This window comes from Semicossyphus pulcher, unplaced genomic scaffold, assembly GCF_022749685.1.
Source record: "Semicossyphus pulcher isolate SPU_LCO1_2020_fin unplaced genomic scaffold, fSemPul1.0.p SCAF_4, whole genome shotgun sequence".
NCBI classification, from domain to species: domain Eukaryota; kingdom Metazoa; phylum Chordata; class Actinopteri; order Labriformes; family Labridae; genus Semicossyphus; species Semicossyphus pulcher.
This window is the reverse complement of record NW_027211715.1, coordinates 16,147,434-16,166,397: the sequence shown is the minus strand read 5'-3', so window position 1 is coordinate 16,166,397 and position 18,964 is coordinate 16,147,434. Positions and strand designations below refer to the sequence as shown.

Sequence of the window (18,964 nt, the reverse complement as noted above, 5' to 3'; positions counted from 1 at the left end):
CAATTGGCATGCTGACTGCAGGAATGTCCACCAGAGCTGCCCGTGAATTGAATATTAATTTCTCTACCATAAGCCGTCTCCAAAGGCGTTTCAGAGAATTTGGCATACATCCAACCGGCCTCACAACCGCAAACCACGAGTTACCACACCAGCCCAGGACCTCCACATCCAGCATCTTCACCTCCAAGATCATCTGAGACCAGCCACCCAGACAGCTGCTGCAACAATCGGTTTACATAACCAAAGAATTTCTGCACAAACTGTCAGAAACCATCTCAGGGAAGCTCATCTGCATGCTCGTCGTCCTCATCGGGGTCTCGACCTGACTGCAGTTCGCCGTCGTAACCGACTTGAGTGGGCAAATGCTCACATTCGATGGCGTCTGGCACTTTGGAGAGGTGTTCTCTTCACGGATGAATCCCGGTTTTCTCTGTACAGGGCAGATGGCAGACAGTGTGTATGGCGTCGTGTGGGTGAGCGGTTTGCTGATGTCAACGTCGTGAATCGAGTGGCCCATGGTGGCGGTGGGGTTATGGTATGGGCAGGCGTATGTTATGGACAACGAACACAGGTGCATTTTACTGATGGCATTTTGAATGCACAGAGATACCATGACAAGATCCTGAGGCCCATTGTTGTGCCATTCATAATAATAATAATAATAATAAATTTTATTTGTATTGCACTTTATATTTAGGGAATCTCAAAGTGCTACAGAGAAGAAAGATAAAACAAGACAAATTATATGTGTGAAAAGGAGAGCCTATAAAAGGCACTTAGCAAAAAGCTTTCTTAAAAAGATAAGTTTTTAGATCCCGTTTAAAAACATCTGCAGTCTGTGGGGCCCTCAGGTGGTCGGGGAGGGTGTTCCACAGCCTCGGAGCAAAACTATTTGGTTAGACTTAGGGCCTAAACTCATAATCATTAGGCCTTCTGCAAAGTCTTTTAAAATCTTTAGGGAAGTCTAGTCACGGTTCAAATGATGCCACTACTCAAGATGACCCCCTGCAAGCCTACGAGAACATGCATTAGGCCAACATCACTCTGTGTGAGGCAGGAACTGAGGCACTGTCCCTGGCAGAAATACTGGGCCCTATCTAGACGGTGGAAGGCGCACAGTGTAAAGCGCATAGTGCTAAGTGATTTAGGGCGTGTCTGACGCACTTTTGCTAGTTAGACGGCGCACAATCTGGGTGTAAACAGAGGCGCAAGGCACAAAGAGGTGGGCTTAAGTCCCTGGATTATTCATAGGCGTGTTTTTGGCATGGCATGAATTAAACCAATCAGAGTGTCAGCTCTCATTCCCTTTAAGAGCCTGGTGCATGTTGCTATTTACACCGCGGATTTCAGTCATTCTTCTTACATAAACCAGGCTCCAACCAGCATATTCAACTTATTTCTTTCCACTGTGTCCTTGAACACGCAGAAAAAAAACACAGGTTACTGTACATACACGTACAATACATGTCGAAGCATTGATGTTAAAGCCACTGAAGTGATCCCACTGCCCAGCAGAAACAAAAATGAGAATTAATATGATAATAAATTTAGTTCTTAGTTGCGTGTGTGTCGGTTTCTGCTGTATTACAGAGAGCGTGCATCAGAATGAGAGTGCATTTTGGAGAGCTTTGTGTCGGTCTCAGTAGTTTTTGGCCTGTGCATGGCTGGAGCAGGAATCTCCCTGAGGTGAAGCAGGTGTGTGTGGAGGCAGCGGTGAGCTTGTTCACGTCTTCCTGCACTTCTAAGCAGATCAGTCACAAACCGAATAACAGTTAAAATAAAAATGATTAAAGTATTAAGCTGTTAGTTTAAGTTAATGTTTTTTACAGTTATCAGATCAGCCTACTACAGTTTTGATAACTTTGTCAAATATTTTGTTTCATCCATTTTTACCTAAATTAATTTAACTTAAGTTTTGCAGTGCACAAAATTTTGCAGTGTACTTTCCTTGCAGAGGTTTTGCAGTGCAGTCACATACACTGCATGTGACTGCACTGCAAAACCGATGTACGATGTCTGTGATACAGAGAGCCCCGAGTCGGCATGTTGAGCTGAAATAGTTGCCCCGTGTTACATAAGTTTACATAAGCTTTACACAAGTTGAGAAACAGTGAGAACTGAGTTAAAACAGTTATTGAACTGGAGAATTTGTTGGATTACGTCGATGTTGGTTTCCCAACGGATCCACGAGACGACCAGAAGTGCCGGTCTCATCGTAATTCGCGCACATTTCAAGCCGCGGTAAGCTAGCTCACGTCTTGCTAATTTCTCTGTGTTAGCAACGAAGTTTATTTCCATTTTACGCCAAATCTAGCATGTTACTGTGGTTATATGTGAATAAGTGTTTGAAGGACAATGTATTTGATGCTTAAAGTGTCATTTTCATGGTAATATTGACCAATTTATTCTCACTAAAAAAACGGGAATTTCTTCCAAAGTTAATGTTAAGGTCTTAATCACTTAGCCTATTTTGCTAGTGATGATGAAGTGATTTGTAAAGCAGTATTTTCATAAAAAATAGTTAAATACAAAACGTAGTGTGACTGTTAACTTCTAAGAGCATTTGGAGAAATGTATTGTGTGTAATCACAAGAAGTAAGGTTTGTGATGTTTGATATGTAAAATATATGTGGTTTATTGCTTACTCAAGCATTGGTTAAGCTGAAAAACTGTTAATTTCTCATTTCACGTTTGATATTTGTACTGTTTTAATATATGCTTAGTATTTTGTATTAGAACAAAATATTCCTAATATGATTTGATCATTTGAAGCTGAACTTAAGAGTAACAAATCAATCAAGTATTTTCATTCAGTCGGTGCTTATTTTGATATTGATATGATCTGGTATATTGTTGTACAACATAATAACTTAAATGAACATAAGAGAACATAAGTGAAATATAAAGAGAGCAGAACAAACACTATAAGCCTGTTTGTAAAAATGCAGGTCAGGTCTTATAGCGAGAGTGAGAAGATCCAGTAAAGATTCAGCGATTCCACTTGATGGCGAGCCACCCAGCTTGATTTCCGTGATCCAGAATCTGCATCGCCATTGAAACAGCCGGATGAACAATCTGTCTTGTGGTAGGATTGTATCAGTCACCTGGATTGGTACCAGCTTGAACACACATTTGACATATCTGTCCTATTTTTTTTTAACACGAATGTTTTTACTTGCTTTTGCTGCCAAGAGAGCTGCTAAGATGACAATCATGTTTCTAATCTAATCTAAAGTAATTTACAGTTACTTAAACTAATCTTAATAATGAATATACAACCTATTAAATGAGAAAATTGAATTTGAATCTCCTCTCAAAACTCTTGTGCTTCTACATTATACAATGAAAGTACAGCATCCAAAAATATAATGTGATTAATCTGGATAGTGATAGTAACCTTACACTCCACAAATGTTGGTATATTTATTGGTATGTTTTGGAAATCCAAAATATAACATCATACACATTTTGAGATGTATAGCTGTTAGACTTAATTAATGGAAGCAAAAGAAATATTTGAATAATGAAGGTACTTATTTAGCAGTGTTGTGACCAAGTCATCTTGGCTCAAGTCCCACGTAAGTCTGAAGTCATTTGGTCCAAGTCTCAAGCAAGTCTCGGGTCCTTTTTTCTTGGGCAAGTCAAGTCAAGTCAAGTCGAGTCAAGTCGAGTCGTTAGTTAAGGCAAATCAAGTCCCAAGTCAAGTCACTTTTTTTCCACTCAAGATACTGTTCTCTTACCTGTAGTATCCGGTCTTTATAAATAGAAAAGACAAGGTATTAGTTGCCCGTCTAATAATGATATTTTTGGCTAATTCATATAACCTGTTCAAAAAGTATGACAATGAATTGTATCTGTATTATCTTGGCACAGACACATGATGATGGTCTGGTCTGAGACCATATTGAGTAGTGATGAGTGCAACTGATGAGGCTTCTCTTTGGGGAAAAACTTCGGGTAGCGGGGGTCTTTGTCATGATTGGATGACTGACTATCAGTCAAACTCCTCACTATGGCAACACCCATCAATCACATACCAGGGAGCTTTTTGAGTCGTCCAATCATGATTCCCAGTTTGCGCTGCATACATACTTGATAGTTAGGAACTTGTCGTCATTGAATTTTATCATTTTATATTTAACAGCTAACATTCAAACTTATGAACACAAGTCATCCGAGTCATCATGCCTCAAGTCAAGTCAAGTCTCAAGTCATTAACTTGCAAATCCAAGTTGAATCTCAAGTCATTTATTTTTTGCCAAGTCAAGTCGCAAGTCATTAAAACAGTAACTCGAGTCGACTCGAGTCCAAGTCACCAAGTCTCAAGTCCACATCTGTGTTATTTAGGTTCATAGGGAGTATTCTGAAATTCAAACCTGGCTTCATGTCACAAAAAGTGCTAAAAATATTTGACAATTAAGCCATGCTAATCAAAGTATCAATAAAAACAAGACTTTTTAAAACAATGGTAAATCAACTTTAAGATTCTCTTAGCGTGAGGTTGCACAGATTTCATACTGACTCGGTGCCAGAGTGACACCAAAGATGTAATCCATCACAGGCTCAACCCCAGCCGGCATTGAGAACGTGAAATACTGCATGAAGGAGGTGAAGAAAAGGAAAAGCTCCATCCTTGCCAGGTTCTCACCAAGACACAGACGCTTACCTGAAACAAGAAAACGCACTAAAACAAACACATTTCTGACACAGATTTGTACAGAAGCCTTGTGAAGAAAGTGAAATCTTTTTTTTATGTTGATCTATTTCTTGTGATGTAAATAGTTCTTCTATGTCAATGACTTCAGAACAGGTGGGTGAAAAATCCTTAAATTATTATTATTAATAATTATTATTTGTCAAAATTATAAATGAACACCATTTACTAAATTTTTAAGTTTATTTTAATAAAACCTTTCTTTAGCTTCTCTGAAGTCAGAACAAATGTACTATGCAGAATGAATATCACAAAATTTACCAGCACCTGACCTGTTATGATCACACATACACCACAAACTTTTCCAGGTGGACTTGAATTATAAAGGGGGCATTGCGTTCAGATATGCATGCACACGGTTTTATGAATCAGAATTATTTCTGATGCACGCCATTTCAGGTTTTTTGCCCTGCCTCTGTGTTCTGTGTGTCTGTCTTGATAGTGAGAATTTGCTTTTGTCCTATTTACAAAAATATGCATTGACCAACATAGGGTCCTAGTGTATATTGGGACAGGCTCCTGTACTAACAGAGAAAGACACTAGACACTTGCATTAGGTACGATGGTCTGTGCTCTGATATGGTAACTGTCCACAAGGGTGTGCCACAGGGCTCTGTATTAGGTCCACTCTTATTTACAATTTACGTTAATAATCTAGGTCAAAATGTATCTAATGCAAATTTCCATTTTTATGCTGATGATACTGTTGTTTACTGCTGTACAGCAACTCTTGCACAGGCCATTGAATTATTGCAGAATGCTTTTATTATTGTTCAAAATACACAGCTTGAGCTGAAACTTGTTTTAAATGCAGATAAGACCCAGTGTATGTTTTCCAACTCAAAGAATGTGTCACAATTTGTGCCTTTTGTGGTCACTCGTGATGGAAAACAGATAGAGGTTGTTCACTTGTACAAATACCTGGCTATTTAGGATGACTGCCTTAATTTTAAACCACATGTGCTGCACCTGGTGAGAAAGCTGAGGCTAAAACTGGGTTTCTATTTTCGTGAACAAGTTGTGTTTTTCCTTTTTAATGAAAAAAAATGCTGCTACTTTTTTGCCTGTATTGGACTTTGGTGATCTTTTGTTTATGCACGCCTCTGCTCAGTGTCTTCATATGGTTGATACAGCTTACCATGCATCCCTGAGGTTCATTACAAACTGTAAAGCTCTGACTCACCATTGTGAATTATACTCTTGGGTAGGATTGGCCTCCTCTGGCGACCCGTAGGCTCACACATTGGCACACTTTTATATATAAGGCAATTCTTGGTCTGCGTCCACACTACTTATGTGTTTTTATCACGCAGAAAAGTGCTGGACAATATTTACTGCATTCTCGGGACTATTACTCTCTGTCCCAAATGCCCGGACAGGAATTGGGAAAAGGGCTTTTGGATATTCTGCACCCTCAGCGTGGAATTTGTTGCAGAATGACTTGAAACTGAAGGAACAACTCTCGCTAAATGCTTTCAAATCTAAAATGAAAGACTTAGAGGCGGATTCCATAAGATGTCGATGTCTTTAAATTGCCTGCTTGTACAACTTTCTTTTCTTTTTTTAATTTGTCCCTGTTTGTGCGTCTGTCTGCAACTTTGTGTTTTTTGCTGCTGTCTTGGCCAGGGGTCCGTTTCACAAAGAAGGTTCAACAAACTCTGAGCCTAACCCCGAACTCTGAGTCGATCTACTCTGAGATAGGAAACTGAGTTTTCGGTTCCAGAACAGCTGATCAGAGTTAGTTCAATCAACTCTGAGTAGGTTCAGCCAGAGTTAAGTGCGTGCACGCTGACTGTAAAAAGCCAGCATTAATGGAGCCCCGACACCACGATTCACCATGGCAACAGTAGACAAAAAGAGGTCCTCCTACGTCACACCAGTGGAGCTCGACATCCTCATGCGGACATTCAGCGAATACGAGCATGTTTTTATAAAAATAAAGTAACACGGCTGCAGCTGCAAATGAGAGAGAAGCGGCATGGGAAGAAACTGCTGCTAGAGTAAATTTGCAAGTTTGAACTGGTCTATTTATTTAATACTTAATCATGACCGGAAGCTAAAATGTATATTAATTTAGGAGCAATCCAGCGGGAGAAAAAAACATACATGGAAGCACTTCAATCACATTTTAAATATTAAACCAATTAAATATCATTCAGTGGCTGTTTTAATGTGCATTAGCTTTATCCCTAACATGATGCTGACTTCACATACATTATAATTCATGTTGATTGACTGAATGTGCTAGTTTAAAATTTTTTAAAATATTTTTACTTATTTGAGTGCTCTCGGCAGTGGTGGTGGAAAATCTAAAAATGATGACCTTGACACAGATTTGTCTATTTATTTTTTTTATCATAAATATAAAAGACTTTTGCAAAGCGGTCAGAGCAGCACAGAGACGCGACGTTTCTTCTTTTAATTCGGTAACCGCTCAAACACACGCGTGAGACGGGCTGAATGAGGAAGTCGAATGAGGGTTTTATATTCTAGAGGGAGGAGACAGAGCTAAACTCTGAGTTTCCTGAAGCAAACCTGCTCGCAACCAGGTTAGGTTCATAGAGTCTGTTACTACGGTAACTGACCGAGAGCTTAAGTTACCTCTCTCTGTGAAACAGGCTAGGGTTACCCCTCTTTCTCTGGTTTGAGTTACCTCCCTTTGTGAAACGGAAAACTCAGAGTTTCCCTCATTTCAGGGTTAACAGACTCAGAGTTTTCACTAAACCTGCTTTGTGAAACGGACCCATGGTCTCCCTTGAAAAGGAGATTCTTAATCTCAGTGGGACTACCTGGTTAAATAAATAATAGAGGTCGACCGATTGATTGTTTTGGCCGATTAATCGGCTCCAATAGGACTTATTACAAACTATTCTTATTTCCGGATCTGGGCTCCGATAGTGGCCGATGGCTGTGCAGCCTCAGGCGGGGACGAGCATCACGTGCATCGCCTTTTGCATCTCCATACACGACATACAGGTAATGTGTACCTGGGATAATTAATTAAAGTTAACTTTATAACACAGCTTTATTAACAAATTATGATCATGATAAGATTTTTGTGTATAGTATTGCATTATTAATTAATTAGACTATCGTTAACTTTCACTGCTTTTCTGCCGAGCTCATGCTGCTGTCTCTTTTTAGCTAGCAAGCTCGCTACAATTCGGCTGTAAATAATAAAGTACTATACATTATCTATTTGATAGCCTTTATATTTAGTTTATAGCTGTATTGAATTGATTTACATTTTTCTTGTTTCTTACATTAGATGGCAGTTGGAGGAAACAGAGTCCCTGTATGGGACTAATTTACAGAAATAGCCCCAGGAAAGGCACAATGTAATGTGTGGAATAAAGTATTGAGTATGGGATCAGCAACAGCCAAAACAAAAAATACCTCCAATTTGTGGGCTCATCTTAAGCACTGCCATCCAGAGGCCCATTCTGATGCCATGAAGAAGAAGTTGGACCATCAAAAAAAGTCTCAACCACAGGTCACAGTCCCTCAACTCTACGATCAACAGGCAAAATGAACAGCTTCAGACCACAGGACCAAGAAGATGGACAAGGCAATCATAGAGATGATAGCTACAGATAACCAGCCATTCACAGTGGTTTGTTGGTTTTCAGCGGCTTATGAGACTTGCTGAGCCTCGATACAATATCAAGGATGAGAAATTCTACCGTACACAGATGCTTGACAAAACATATGCTGAGGTTGTGACAAAGGTGACGACTGATCACACCAGAAGAGGCACCACACATGGCCTTTACAACTGACTGCTGGTCAGGCACTACAGAATCACTTATGAGCCTCACTGGACATTTTATCCAAAAGGACTGGAACAGACAACAGGTTGTGTTAAATGTGAAGACTATGACTGGATCACATACAGCACAGTACATTCAGGAGACATTTTTGGAAATGCTAGACTCATGGAAAATTGACACAGACCGTGTGATTCTTGTTCTAAGGGATGGAGCAGCCAACATGGTGAAGGGCTTGAGGCTAGATGAGCTTCCAGACTTAAGCTGTACTGCTCACACTCTACAGCTTGTGATCAACGATGGCCTTTCCAGTCAGAGAGCTGTGCTTGACATTATTGCCACATTGAAGAGCTGTGCGGGTCACTTTGGCCACTCAGTACTGGCCAAACAAAGGTTGAGGGCAATTCAAGAGGAGCTTGGCCTGCCAACACATGGCATCATCCAAGCTGTTCCGACTCGCTGGAATTCTACACTGCACATGATGCAGAGGGTATATGAGCAACGGCGTGCACTGAATGTGTATGCCAGTGACCATGGCCATATCACCTCTCTATCTGCTGCACAGTGGGATATCGTATCAAACCTGATTGAGACACTGGAACCACTCGAGGAAGTGACACTGGAAATGAGCCACTCAGAGTCTTCCGCTTCATGCGTAATCCCCAGTGTATCTGTGTTGAAACTGATGCTGCAACAGCAGGGTCCATCTTCAGCAGGTATCAAAACGTTGTGGAAGACCATGCTGGACAGTCTGACAAGGCGATTCACCAAGGCAGAGGACACAAAGTGTTTGGTTTTGGCAACTGTCCTTGATCCCCGTTACAAGGGCAAGGCCTTCACTTCAGCAGAGACACTGGAGAAAGCAGAAGAATGGCTGAAAGAAGAAGCTGCACATGACATGGCAGAAACAGTGGAAGAGACTGGTGAAGCGGAGGATCCAGCAACCAGTCAGAGAGTCGAGACCAATCCCACTCCAACTCTTGTAGACAGCTTGTATGCAAAACTTCTTGGAGCAACTCACACAGTTGAAGAAGACCAGTCCAGCTTCGAAACTGAGCTTGTGTGTTACATGAAAGAGCCATTGTTGGATAGGAGCACAAAGCCTTTGGAGTGGTGAAAGAGAAATGAGGGGAGATTTCAAAGACTTGCTGCACTGGCCAGAAAATATCTCTGCCCGTCACCCTCCACCGTCCCAAGTGAGCGAGTGTTCAGCGAGGTCGGGATCATCTACGACAAGCGGAGAAGCCGCCTTTCTGGAGAGAATGCGGACAAGCTCTGTTTCCTTCATTACAATATCAGGCTTCTCAACTGGGATTACTGACTTGAGGGAGGGAAAATAGCTACAAAAAACCCTCCCACCTTGATTTTTTACAGTTAGTTGATGTTCAGTTCCAGATTTATACATTTATTTTAATTATTTAGGTATTTATTACTTTGAGATTGAGGTTCAGTTCCAAATGTATGTATTAACAATTTGAGTTTGATGTTCATTTCCAGAATATATTTTCTTCACTACCTACTTTATTTATTTAGGTATTCATGTTCTGTTCCAGATTTATGTTTTTATTTTGTTAATTGTTTGACTTTGACTTTCAGTTCAACAGGATTTGTAATAAAGATAAAGATTGTTCATTTACATCAGTTTCAAATGTTTTTGTGGGGGAGGGAGATATCGGCCGATTAATCGGCTATCGGCTTATTCCTGCTACAAACTATCGTTATTATATCGGCCTTTAAAAATCCACTATCGGTCGACCTTTAATAAATAAAAATAAAATAATAAAACAAGGTGTTGTGTTGCTCCTCACCAGAAGAGAATGGGATGAAAGCAGCTTTCTTCACAAACTTGCCCTCCTCGTTCAGAAAGTGTCTTGGGTTGAAGGTTAATGGCGTCTCCCACTCATTCTTGTCGTACAGCACCGAGGTCAAATTAGGAATGATTGTAACTCCCTGTTGATTGAAGTTATAAAGTATAATTAAGGTAATAAAATAATTGTAATTCATAAAGACACAATCAGGTCAACTTTTTGTCATTAAAATTCAGCAATGATAACTGACCTTTGGGACAGTGTAGCCTCCCAGCTGGACATCCTTGTTGGTCATATGAGGCAAGCTGAGAGGAACTATGTTTCCCATTCTCTGGACCTCGTGGATGACAGCATCAGTATAGGGCAGGTTTGCACGATCTTCCATTGACGGCTGTCTGGACTGTCCAATCACATTGTCTATCTCAGCCTGGACCTTTGCTGTGCAACAGGAAGGGGAGCGGACAAGAGAGGAAAAGTATTTCATTAATAATCTGCAAAAATAAATATGAGAGACATTTGAAGAGATGAAGCACAATGTAGCATTGCCATTAAAGTGAAATAGATTTTATCGGTCGACGTTTGTTGTACAGACTTACTGATACATGTATAGGGCTACTGTCGTATGCAGGATATTTATCATTATTGATTGTTAATATTGTGCAAATTATCAACACTAAAACACATTTTTTAGTGGTCATTTTACTGGTGGTTTACTGGTCAGTGCTCTTACCCTGGATTTCAGGGTACTTTGCCATGTAGAGGAAAGCCCAGCGCAGGGTAGTGGATGTGGTCTCAGAGCCAGCCACAAACAGATCCAAGACACAACTAACAAGGTTTTCCTCATCAAAAGTGTTGTCAGGCTGCCCCTTACTCTGAGAATATATACAAGTACATGTGTTAAAGTATGTGGCAAAATATTTCAGAATAACTGCACTTAGGAACCACTACATTAACATGTACTGAACCTTGTTCCTTGAAAAAGCTTCAAAAGACTGTTATTGAGCTATTCTTCAAACACCAGCAAGAAGTGGAAGCACACATATAACAGTTGATAGTACTTATATCGGTGGAAAATTCAGAGATATGACATTCATCGGAACTGAGCATGGTCAGTGATGTTGACAGGTTTTCAATGTAGTGAGTCCCCAGAATCCACGGGTGGTGGTTTGAGGTGGTCCCTGGGAAATCCAATGGGTCCCCAATAGCCTTTTTTTGTTCTTGAGAAATTGTAGTGTTAAACTCATGTTTGATGTTGGTATGGTATAATTTAGTTATAATTAACAGATATATTCACGTATGTTCAAAGTGTATCTAAAATTAAAATAATTAAATTGCACATCTGAAAAGTTAATTACAAAACAAATGCTAGTTCAGGCAGACAACTCGAGCTGCACTGATTCACACTTGACATGCGTCATCTCCACAGTCGTCTGACAAACACTTCCTACCAATTTGGTGGTCTATTTAAGCTACAAAATTTCCGCTCTCTCCCTCTGCTCTGTCATTGCTATCGCTGCCCTGCACCAGTCTGCACTCTGACTTCAGCCCCACCATCACCCCACCTGCAGGCTCTGGCTGGGGGTTTAAAGGTCCCATATTACACTCCTTTTCAGCAAGTTCACATAGGTCTCAGAGGTCCCAGAACAGTCAATTTGAAGTCTGTTGCCTAAAAAGCCAGTTTGTTCCTGGACTTCAGCCAGCCTGTAACTCCCTCTGCTGAGCTCTACTGAGAATAAACTGTTTCTGTGTCTGTAGCTTTAAATGATAATGAGCTGTGCCTGTCCACGCCCCGTTCACAGCCCTCTCATGAAGAGGTTGTGGCTTGCGCTCCGGTACCATGCGCCAATTCTGTTGCTATTGGCCAGCTCTGCCTTCAGTCAAAGAGGGACAGGCACCTTCCTTCAAAACCGACCCTGGTTGGCTGTTGTAGGCTGAGAATCAGTAATGGAAGCTCCTAGAAAGGAGCGGCGGTTCAAAGGGAATATGAAGTTATTACAGTAAATACACGGGGAAATGCGGCATTTCTGATGGCCGATTAGTAAAGACGAACGGCGATCCATGGATACTTATTGATGGAATAATGCTTTTGGACTAAGTACTTTACTGGATTATATCATCTGGACCTTTAGCAATGTACCAGGAGGGAATTTATGAAAATAATATGCATCAGTGGAATACAGTGAGCCTTCATTGGTGAGTTACGTCAGTTTTGTAATTGTTTGTTTATGTTCTGTTGCCGTTGATTGCACCCGCTGTGGTGATTGGATCTTTGAATGGTTAATATCAATCGAATTTTGAGCTTGATCGTAGCTTTCCAAAGATGTGACACATGAGTTGCAACATAACGTTATCATCGTAGCTGCAGGACAAATGTTGTAGTAATCGCGATGACAGCCGCTGGCGGGCCGTAGAGTGGTAATGGATTTTAACGTAGTATAAAGAAACTATGTTACCAACAGTAACTTACGTTAGCTGCTATGCTAAAACCACATTCAACAGGCTATCACGCTCGGTAGGCCTATCCAGTAAAGCAACATAACTCCTGTGCTCGTTTCTGCAGCCAACAACAGAGCAACTGCCGTGCTTTGCCCGTACCTTCCCCATGTTTATTACCGGAGCAGCGTTTGCGAGAGGAAAAACATTGCGCCTGCGAGGAAGTTTCAGGGGGCAGACCAAACATTTATCTGGGGTGGGGTCACCAACCTGGAGGAGGTGTTACGCCGGGGACACACCGGACTCAGAAGCGCCGTGAAAAGCTGCGAAAAGGCGTGAAGCGCCGAGAAGCGGAGCCAGTTTCCTTTCGGCGCCCATGTTAACCGACCAGACGCGCCGCGGCACGCACCTCCGTGGCCGGCTCGCGCCCTGCAGCGATCGTTTCGGCGTCTGGTCTATTTTTTGCGATCGCGTCAATCCTGGCAGGAAGTCACACATGAAACAACGAGAGAATCCGGTCAATTTTCAAAATTAAAACAATTTTCAAAATAAAACACCGCGATTGACAAATGCGGTTATATTTGTGTGCTTTTATACATTTGTCAGTATCTAAACAGAGCGCGAGAGAGATGAAGACACACAGACATAGACACGCACACACACACACACACACACACACACACACACACACACAAGAAAGAGAGAGACACAAAGTGGGCTGGCTATAGGGGGTGCAGGCGGGGTGTCAAAACACACACGCAAACAGAGAGAGAGAGCAAGAGAGAGAGAGCATGATGAAAAAACAGCTCCAAATGTGAGTAAACGACAGCTGAGGAGCAGAGGCACTTGTCGACCGGCGCGGAGTAATGCGCGTCTGGTGTGAACGGAAGTGCTCCAGTGCTTTTCGTTGCGCGGCGCTTCGCAGCGTTTCGGCATCAGGTGTGTTCCCGGCGTTATTGCCCTTCATGACGTCATGTAGGGAAAAGCTGCAATCGGGCTGTTTCAGCACACATTTTCTGAAAAGTGGATCAAGCAAGAGAGGAGAGGATAGACTTTTCTCATTTCAGGGGGTTTGTAGACAGGCTGGGGGCGCATATTATTGTTAGAAAACCATTCCAGAGTGAATTTTGCATAATATGGGACCTTTAAGAGATTATCTCACTCCTCAAAAGAGGCAGGTAAATAATTCTGCAAGGAGTGATGAGGTCGGAGCCTAGACACCAAACACAAACTATGTTATGCTGCTAAATAAACATGTCAATCTATACAAACGTGAGTTGTCTGACTGAACTATCTTTTGCGTGACATGCAAAGTTCTAATAAAATAGTGTTTTTGTAGCACCAAAATAAATTACCAATAGGAGTGCTGATTTTAACTCATGAACAAAACATTCTCATCACCCTGACACAGTCTACAAATAAACCAAAATCCTCTAGTCTGAACATTTACTAAGTCAATCACTGTGAAACTTTTAGCACAAATATGAAACTTAACTAACACAGTGGGAAGTAAAAATCAAATGATGTAGATATATTTGTGGTGCATTCTGAGCAGCCTTAATGGTAATCAAGTTTATAATATTTGTCAATGATTACTTGTACTTAGTGAGCGGTAACGGGATGTATGCGCAGGCGTCATCTGAGCATAAGAAAACGGCGGCCGCCATTGGGAAGTATGTTTTTCACAGCCACTGGAGTTTGTTTTGTTCATGTCATACAGTTTGTTAACCACTACAAAATTAGTTTCCTTAATTGTTGAAATGAAACCCGTAGTGACGGACTGGTTGTTGTCGCTGCAAAACTAGCACGCTGAGAGACTGTGTACACGGGATCTCATCTGCACTGATTAGATGCTCAGAGGGTTGAAACAGCAGTGCTCTGACAGCAAGGTTTCCCTAGCGGATAACTTTGATTTTAACACAAGTTTCACTACAAATCTAGATCATAATCGTTCTGCATGAGAAAGATGAGGTGCGTCCTTGGGGCGCATCGATAGTGAGTTTACTATGTCTTTTTACATTTTATTGCGTCAGAGACGCAGGGCGCGTACCTAGCAACATCACTGACATAGCCTCTTCATAAGCAATACAAAGCCTCATTTAGAGCCAGTCACCGTCTGTATTTCATTCAGGTAGCAGTCGATGTAGTCTTTTTGGTCTGAGGGATCCCAGTTTTGCTTGTGCTCCTTGATCTCTTCTCTTATGAAGTCCTTTACAGCATTCCACACATGCAAGACTGTCTGATGAGGCCCTGGCAAACGTCTCATCAGCAGAGGGAATGAGTTGTAAAGCTGTATGGAGCAGATTGAAACAGAAACATATGAAGACATTTCAGAAAAATATCTTCTGATTGTATCAACACTTTATATTAAAATTCTGTTCTAATCTACTCTTGGGCATTTAACACTTTTTCCATCTTGAACTCTATTTATACTAAGTACCATGTACCTCATGGATAAGAGTGTTTCACGCTGAGAAATATTTGCTCAGAAGTGGCACATAACATTAACATTTCATTAATAGCTTTAATTTGCCATACCTGTGCCCAAATTGAGGCTTCAACCTGAAATGCTTTCGCAAAGCAGCTAATCATTTTCCTGAACTTCTCATCAGTGTACTCAAAGCGATGTCCAAAAACCAGGGAACAGATGATGTTGGAGACAGCGTTGCTCATGATGAGGTGTGGATTGAAGGCCTTACCTCCACAATAGAACAGAAGAGTAGTTATGAACTTTGTATTTGTGATGGGTTCTCTAATTAAGTGTGTCACAGTGCATTCAATATTTACCTTTGTAGCTATGAAAGTCTTTTGAACAATGTGTGAATTCATCCAAGACGATAGGTTCAAGTGACTTTTTGCCAAATCCAAAATGTCTGAGGGTTGACAGGGTAAAACGCCTCTGCTGCTTCCATATTTGCCCATTACTGAAACCTAGACCTGATTGTAAATACATTCAGAGTAGATACAAATTAGGTGGATTGTGTTCACTCAAGAAAGATTTCCTGTATCAGTATTACAGGAGCAAAAATAATAGTTAGCTGAGTGTTGTTTGTACAAAGGCTTTGCCTGTTTGTATGTATGTATGCATGTATGTATGTATGTATGTATTTGAGTGTGTCTCTGTGTGTGTGTGTGTGTGTGTGTGTGTGTGTGTGTGTGTGTGTGTGTGTGTTACATCCTCTCACCTAGTCCATGGCTTACATCCTGCATTAAAGGGAGGGCAGGGCGGTCCACCAGGCTGTCTCCCTGATTTACCAGAGCTTCTTTCAGAACCTCAAACCTGTTCAGCACCACCACCCACTCCTGGCCCATTCGCAGGCTGTATACATCTCCATATTTCCCTGCTAACTGTGAGTGGATTCAAGAGAGGAGGAAGAACACAATGCTCAGTATAACAGTATAAATCCTATAAGTTGAACTGTTGGTTTGCAATTTCTTTCAAAAACACATCAAATCCTCCCTTTCCAGCCACACTGGACCAACATCAGTTTGCCTACAGAGCGAACAGGTCAACAGAAGATGCCATTAACACAGCCCCCCACACTGTACTGACGCACCCTGGCTCATATGTGAGGATGTTGTTTTTGGACTTCAGTTCTGCCTTTAATACAATCATCACCAGCAGAATGGTGACCAAACTGCTTGAACTGGGTGTCAGTCAGAACACATGCAGTTGGATCAAAGACTTCCTCACAAACCGACCGCAGTTCTGCAGGCTGGGGAACCATCAATCATCTACCCTGACACTCAGCACTTATCCCCTGCTAAGTCCTCTTCTCTACACCCTCTACACTCGCGCCTGCATGCCAACCCACAGCAGTAACACATTCATTAAGTTTGCTGAAGACACTACTGTGCTAGGCCTCATACGCAACATTGATGAGTCAGCCTACAGGGACGAGGTCTACAATCTGACTAAATGGTGCTCTCTCAATGAGCTGGCACTCGACACCTTCAAAACAAAATAATTGATCACTGATTTCAGCAAAAAAAGGAGGAACCTGGTCCATTACACATCAGAGGAGAGAGTGGAGAGAGTCACTGACTTTAAACTCCTGGGCACACACATCTCCCAGGACCTCTCATGGACTGTGAACACAACCTCTCTAGTGAAGAAGGTACAGCAACGCCTCTACTTCTTAAGAGCTCTACGCAGAGCAAACCTGTCTCAGCAGCTGCTGGTATCCTTCTATCACTGTTCTGTCGAAAGCATCCTCTCTTGTGGCATCCTGGTGTGGTTTTCTAGCTGTACTGAGGCTGACAGGACAGAACATCACAGGAACGCAGCTGCCCTCTATCCAAGTCATATACAGATCCCGATGTCCACGTCAGGCCACAAATAAAACCAAAGACTCATCTCACCCAGGACACCATCTTTTCACCCTGCTGGGCGCTATAGGTCTATTAAGACCCTTTATAGTGTCTACCATTGTATCCAGTCTTGTAACATGGTGCTAAAGGAGTTGATCCCCTTGAATATGCCCCCCAAACCTTCTTAAACACTTCCTCTTATTATCAACCTCTTATATGATGCCATATTGAATAACTGTTCAACCCATTCATTGAAGGTAACGATGTTGGTCAATTTCCAGTGTCTCAAAGTCATTTTGCAACCTGTGATTGTGGCCAAAAGCCAAAGTCTCTGATGTTTAGTCAGGTTATTCGGCTCTGGTATAAGACCAAGTATACACAGGGCTGATGTATTAATCGATTGTACTGTAAGATCATACTTTAAAAAAAGTACCTGTCGCCTCTGTTGGTTTGCTAATTGAATTGTACCTGTGTCATACTCTCATGAGCCTTGTTGTGGTCCACAGAGAACATGTTGCCCACAATAGGAAATGTCCGGGGTCCTGGAGGGAAGCTTGCCGGACGGCGGTTCTTAATATAATCTGCAGAGAGGATGAAAACTAGTGCAAAGAGCAGAAGACTTTTGACGTCCCAGTCAACGTACGATCCAAATACAGCAAAGAATGAATCCATTTTGGAAACAAGAGCTGAAGTCTGTCTAAATGAAGGCTGTGCTTTCCTTGCTTGTTCTGTGAAACAAAAGGCTTGTGTTGCCTGCCTGGAGTGAATAATATCACCTGTCTCTTTCTCCTGTGAGGGCGAGGCCTGATGTTATTCACTCTTGGACACTCTATTGGACTTCAATCCCTTTATACAGGGAATATATTACCCACTGTAAAGCAGTGACCATAAAGCAATTATTATACAGTAATTTAGCAGTTATGAATATCATTTGTTCTTTGGTGGAAAGGTGAAGTGTTGTCTTATCAGATATAAAACAAATAGAGTAAGATTGAAATGACCTTTAACCTAGATATCTGTTCTTATTTTTCCCTCATTGCAATTAACTGGTGAATTTAAACTATTACATTCTTGGAATTGTTTCTTTTGTTTGCAGTCTGTGAGAATGAGATGCTGATTTCTGCTTTGCAAATATGAAATTCAAACATTTACTAGTAAGTTATGCTTGGAAATAGCCTGCAGGACTTTTTAACATGACCTTTATGCAGTTTCTATCATATGATTACATAATGTGATAATGATTACTTGTGTTTAAGCTCTATTCTGCTCAAGACACAAATTTCATCCCTCTTATCCAAGTTGCAGTTCTTAACTGTACAGCTGAACAACGTGGCCAAAAGTAGTCATGCTAAATTACACCAATATTTGATTCTTTGAACATCTAGTTCTAAAACTCTGGCCAATAATATGCTGATATAAAGCCATGGCTCACAGTCTGCGTTACAGTTCATCCAAAAGGTGTTTGGTAGGGATCATATGCAATGAGATCATTCCTACCAAACCTCCACCAACAGGTTGTCGTGTCTTGATTTTGCTTAATCTGAATGGCAACCCCTCCTCCATGCAAGTTCCTATCTTTTCTATAAACATAACTAAATACTAAATATAACACTTTTGTTTTTGCTCCCATTTTTCATGAGCTGAACTCAAAGATCTAAGACTTTTTCTATGTACACAAAAGGCCTGTTCCTCTGAAATGTTGTTCACAAATTTGTCTAAATCTGTGTTAGTGAGCACTTCTCCTTTGCCGAGGTAATCCATCCACCTCACAGGTGTGGCATATCAAGATGCTGATTAGACAGCATGATTATTGCACAGGTGTGCCTTAGGCTTGCCACAATAAAAGGCTACTCTAAAATGTGCAGTTTTATCACACAGCACAATGCCACAGATGTCGCAAGTTTTGAGGGAGCGTGCAATTGGCATGCTGA

At 41.4% G+C, this 18,964-nt stretch overlaps 1 protein-coding gene across 1 annotated transcript; it reads right to left on the bottom strand.

Annotated features, from left to right (window-relative positions):
• Window positions 1-4,490: 4,490 nt before the first annotated feature.
• Window positions 4,491-17,705, bottom strand: LOC138606890 (cytochrome P450 2J2-like). Its single transcript, XM_069679370.1, has 9 exons — window positions 17,502-17,705; window positions 15,908-16,070; window positions 15,510-15,659; window positions 15,261-15,421; window positions 14,836-15,012; window positions 11,020-11,161; window positions 10,540-10,727; window positions 10,290-10,431; window positions 4,491-4,666 (listed from the first exon to the last, which is right to left on the bottom strand). Exons 1-9 carry the CDS (start codon window positions 17,703-17,705, stop codon window positions 4,491-4,493), a joined length of 1,503 nt encoding a protein of 500 aa, XP_069535471.1.
• Window positions 17,706-18,964: the final 1,259 nt, after the last annotated feature.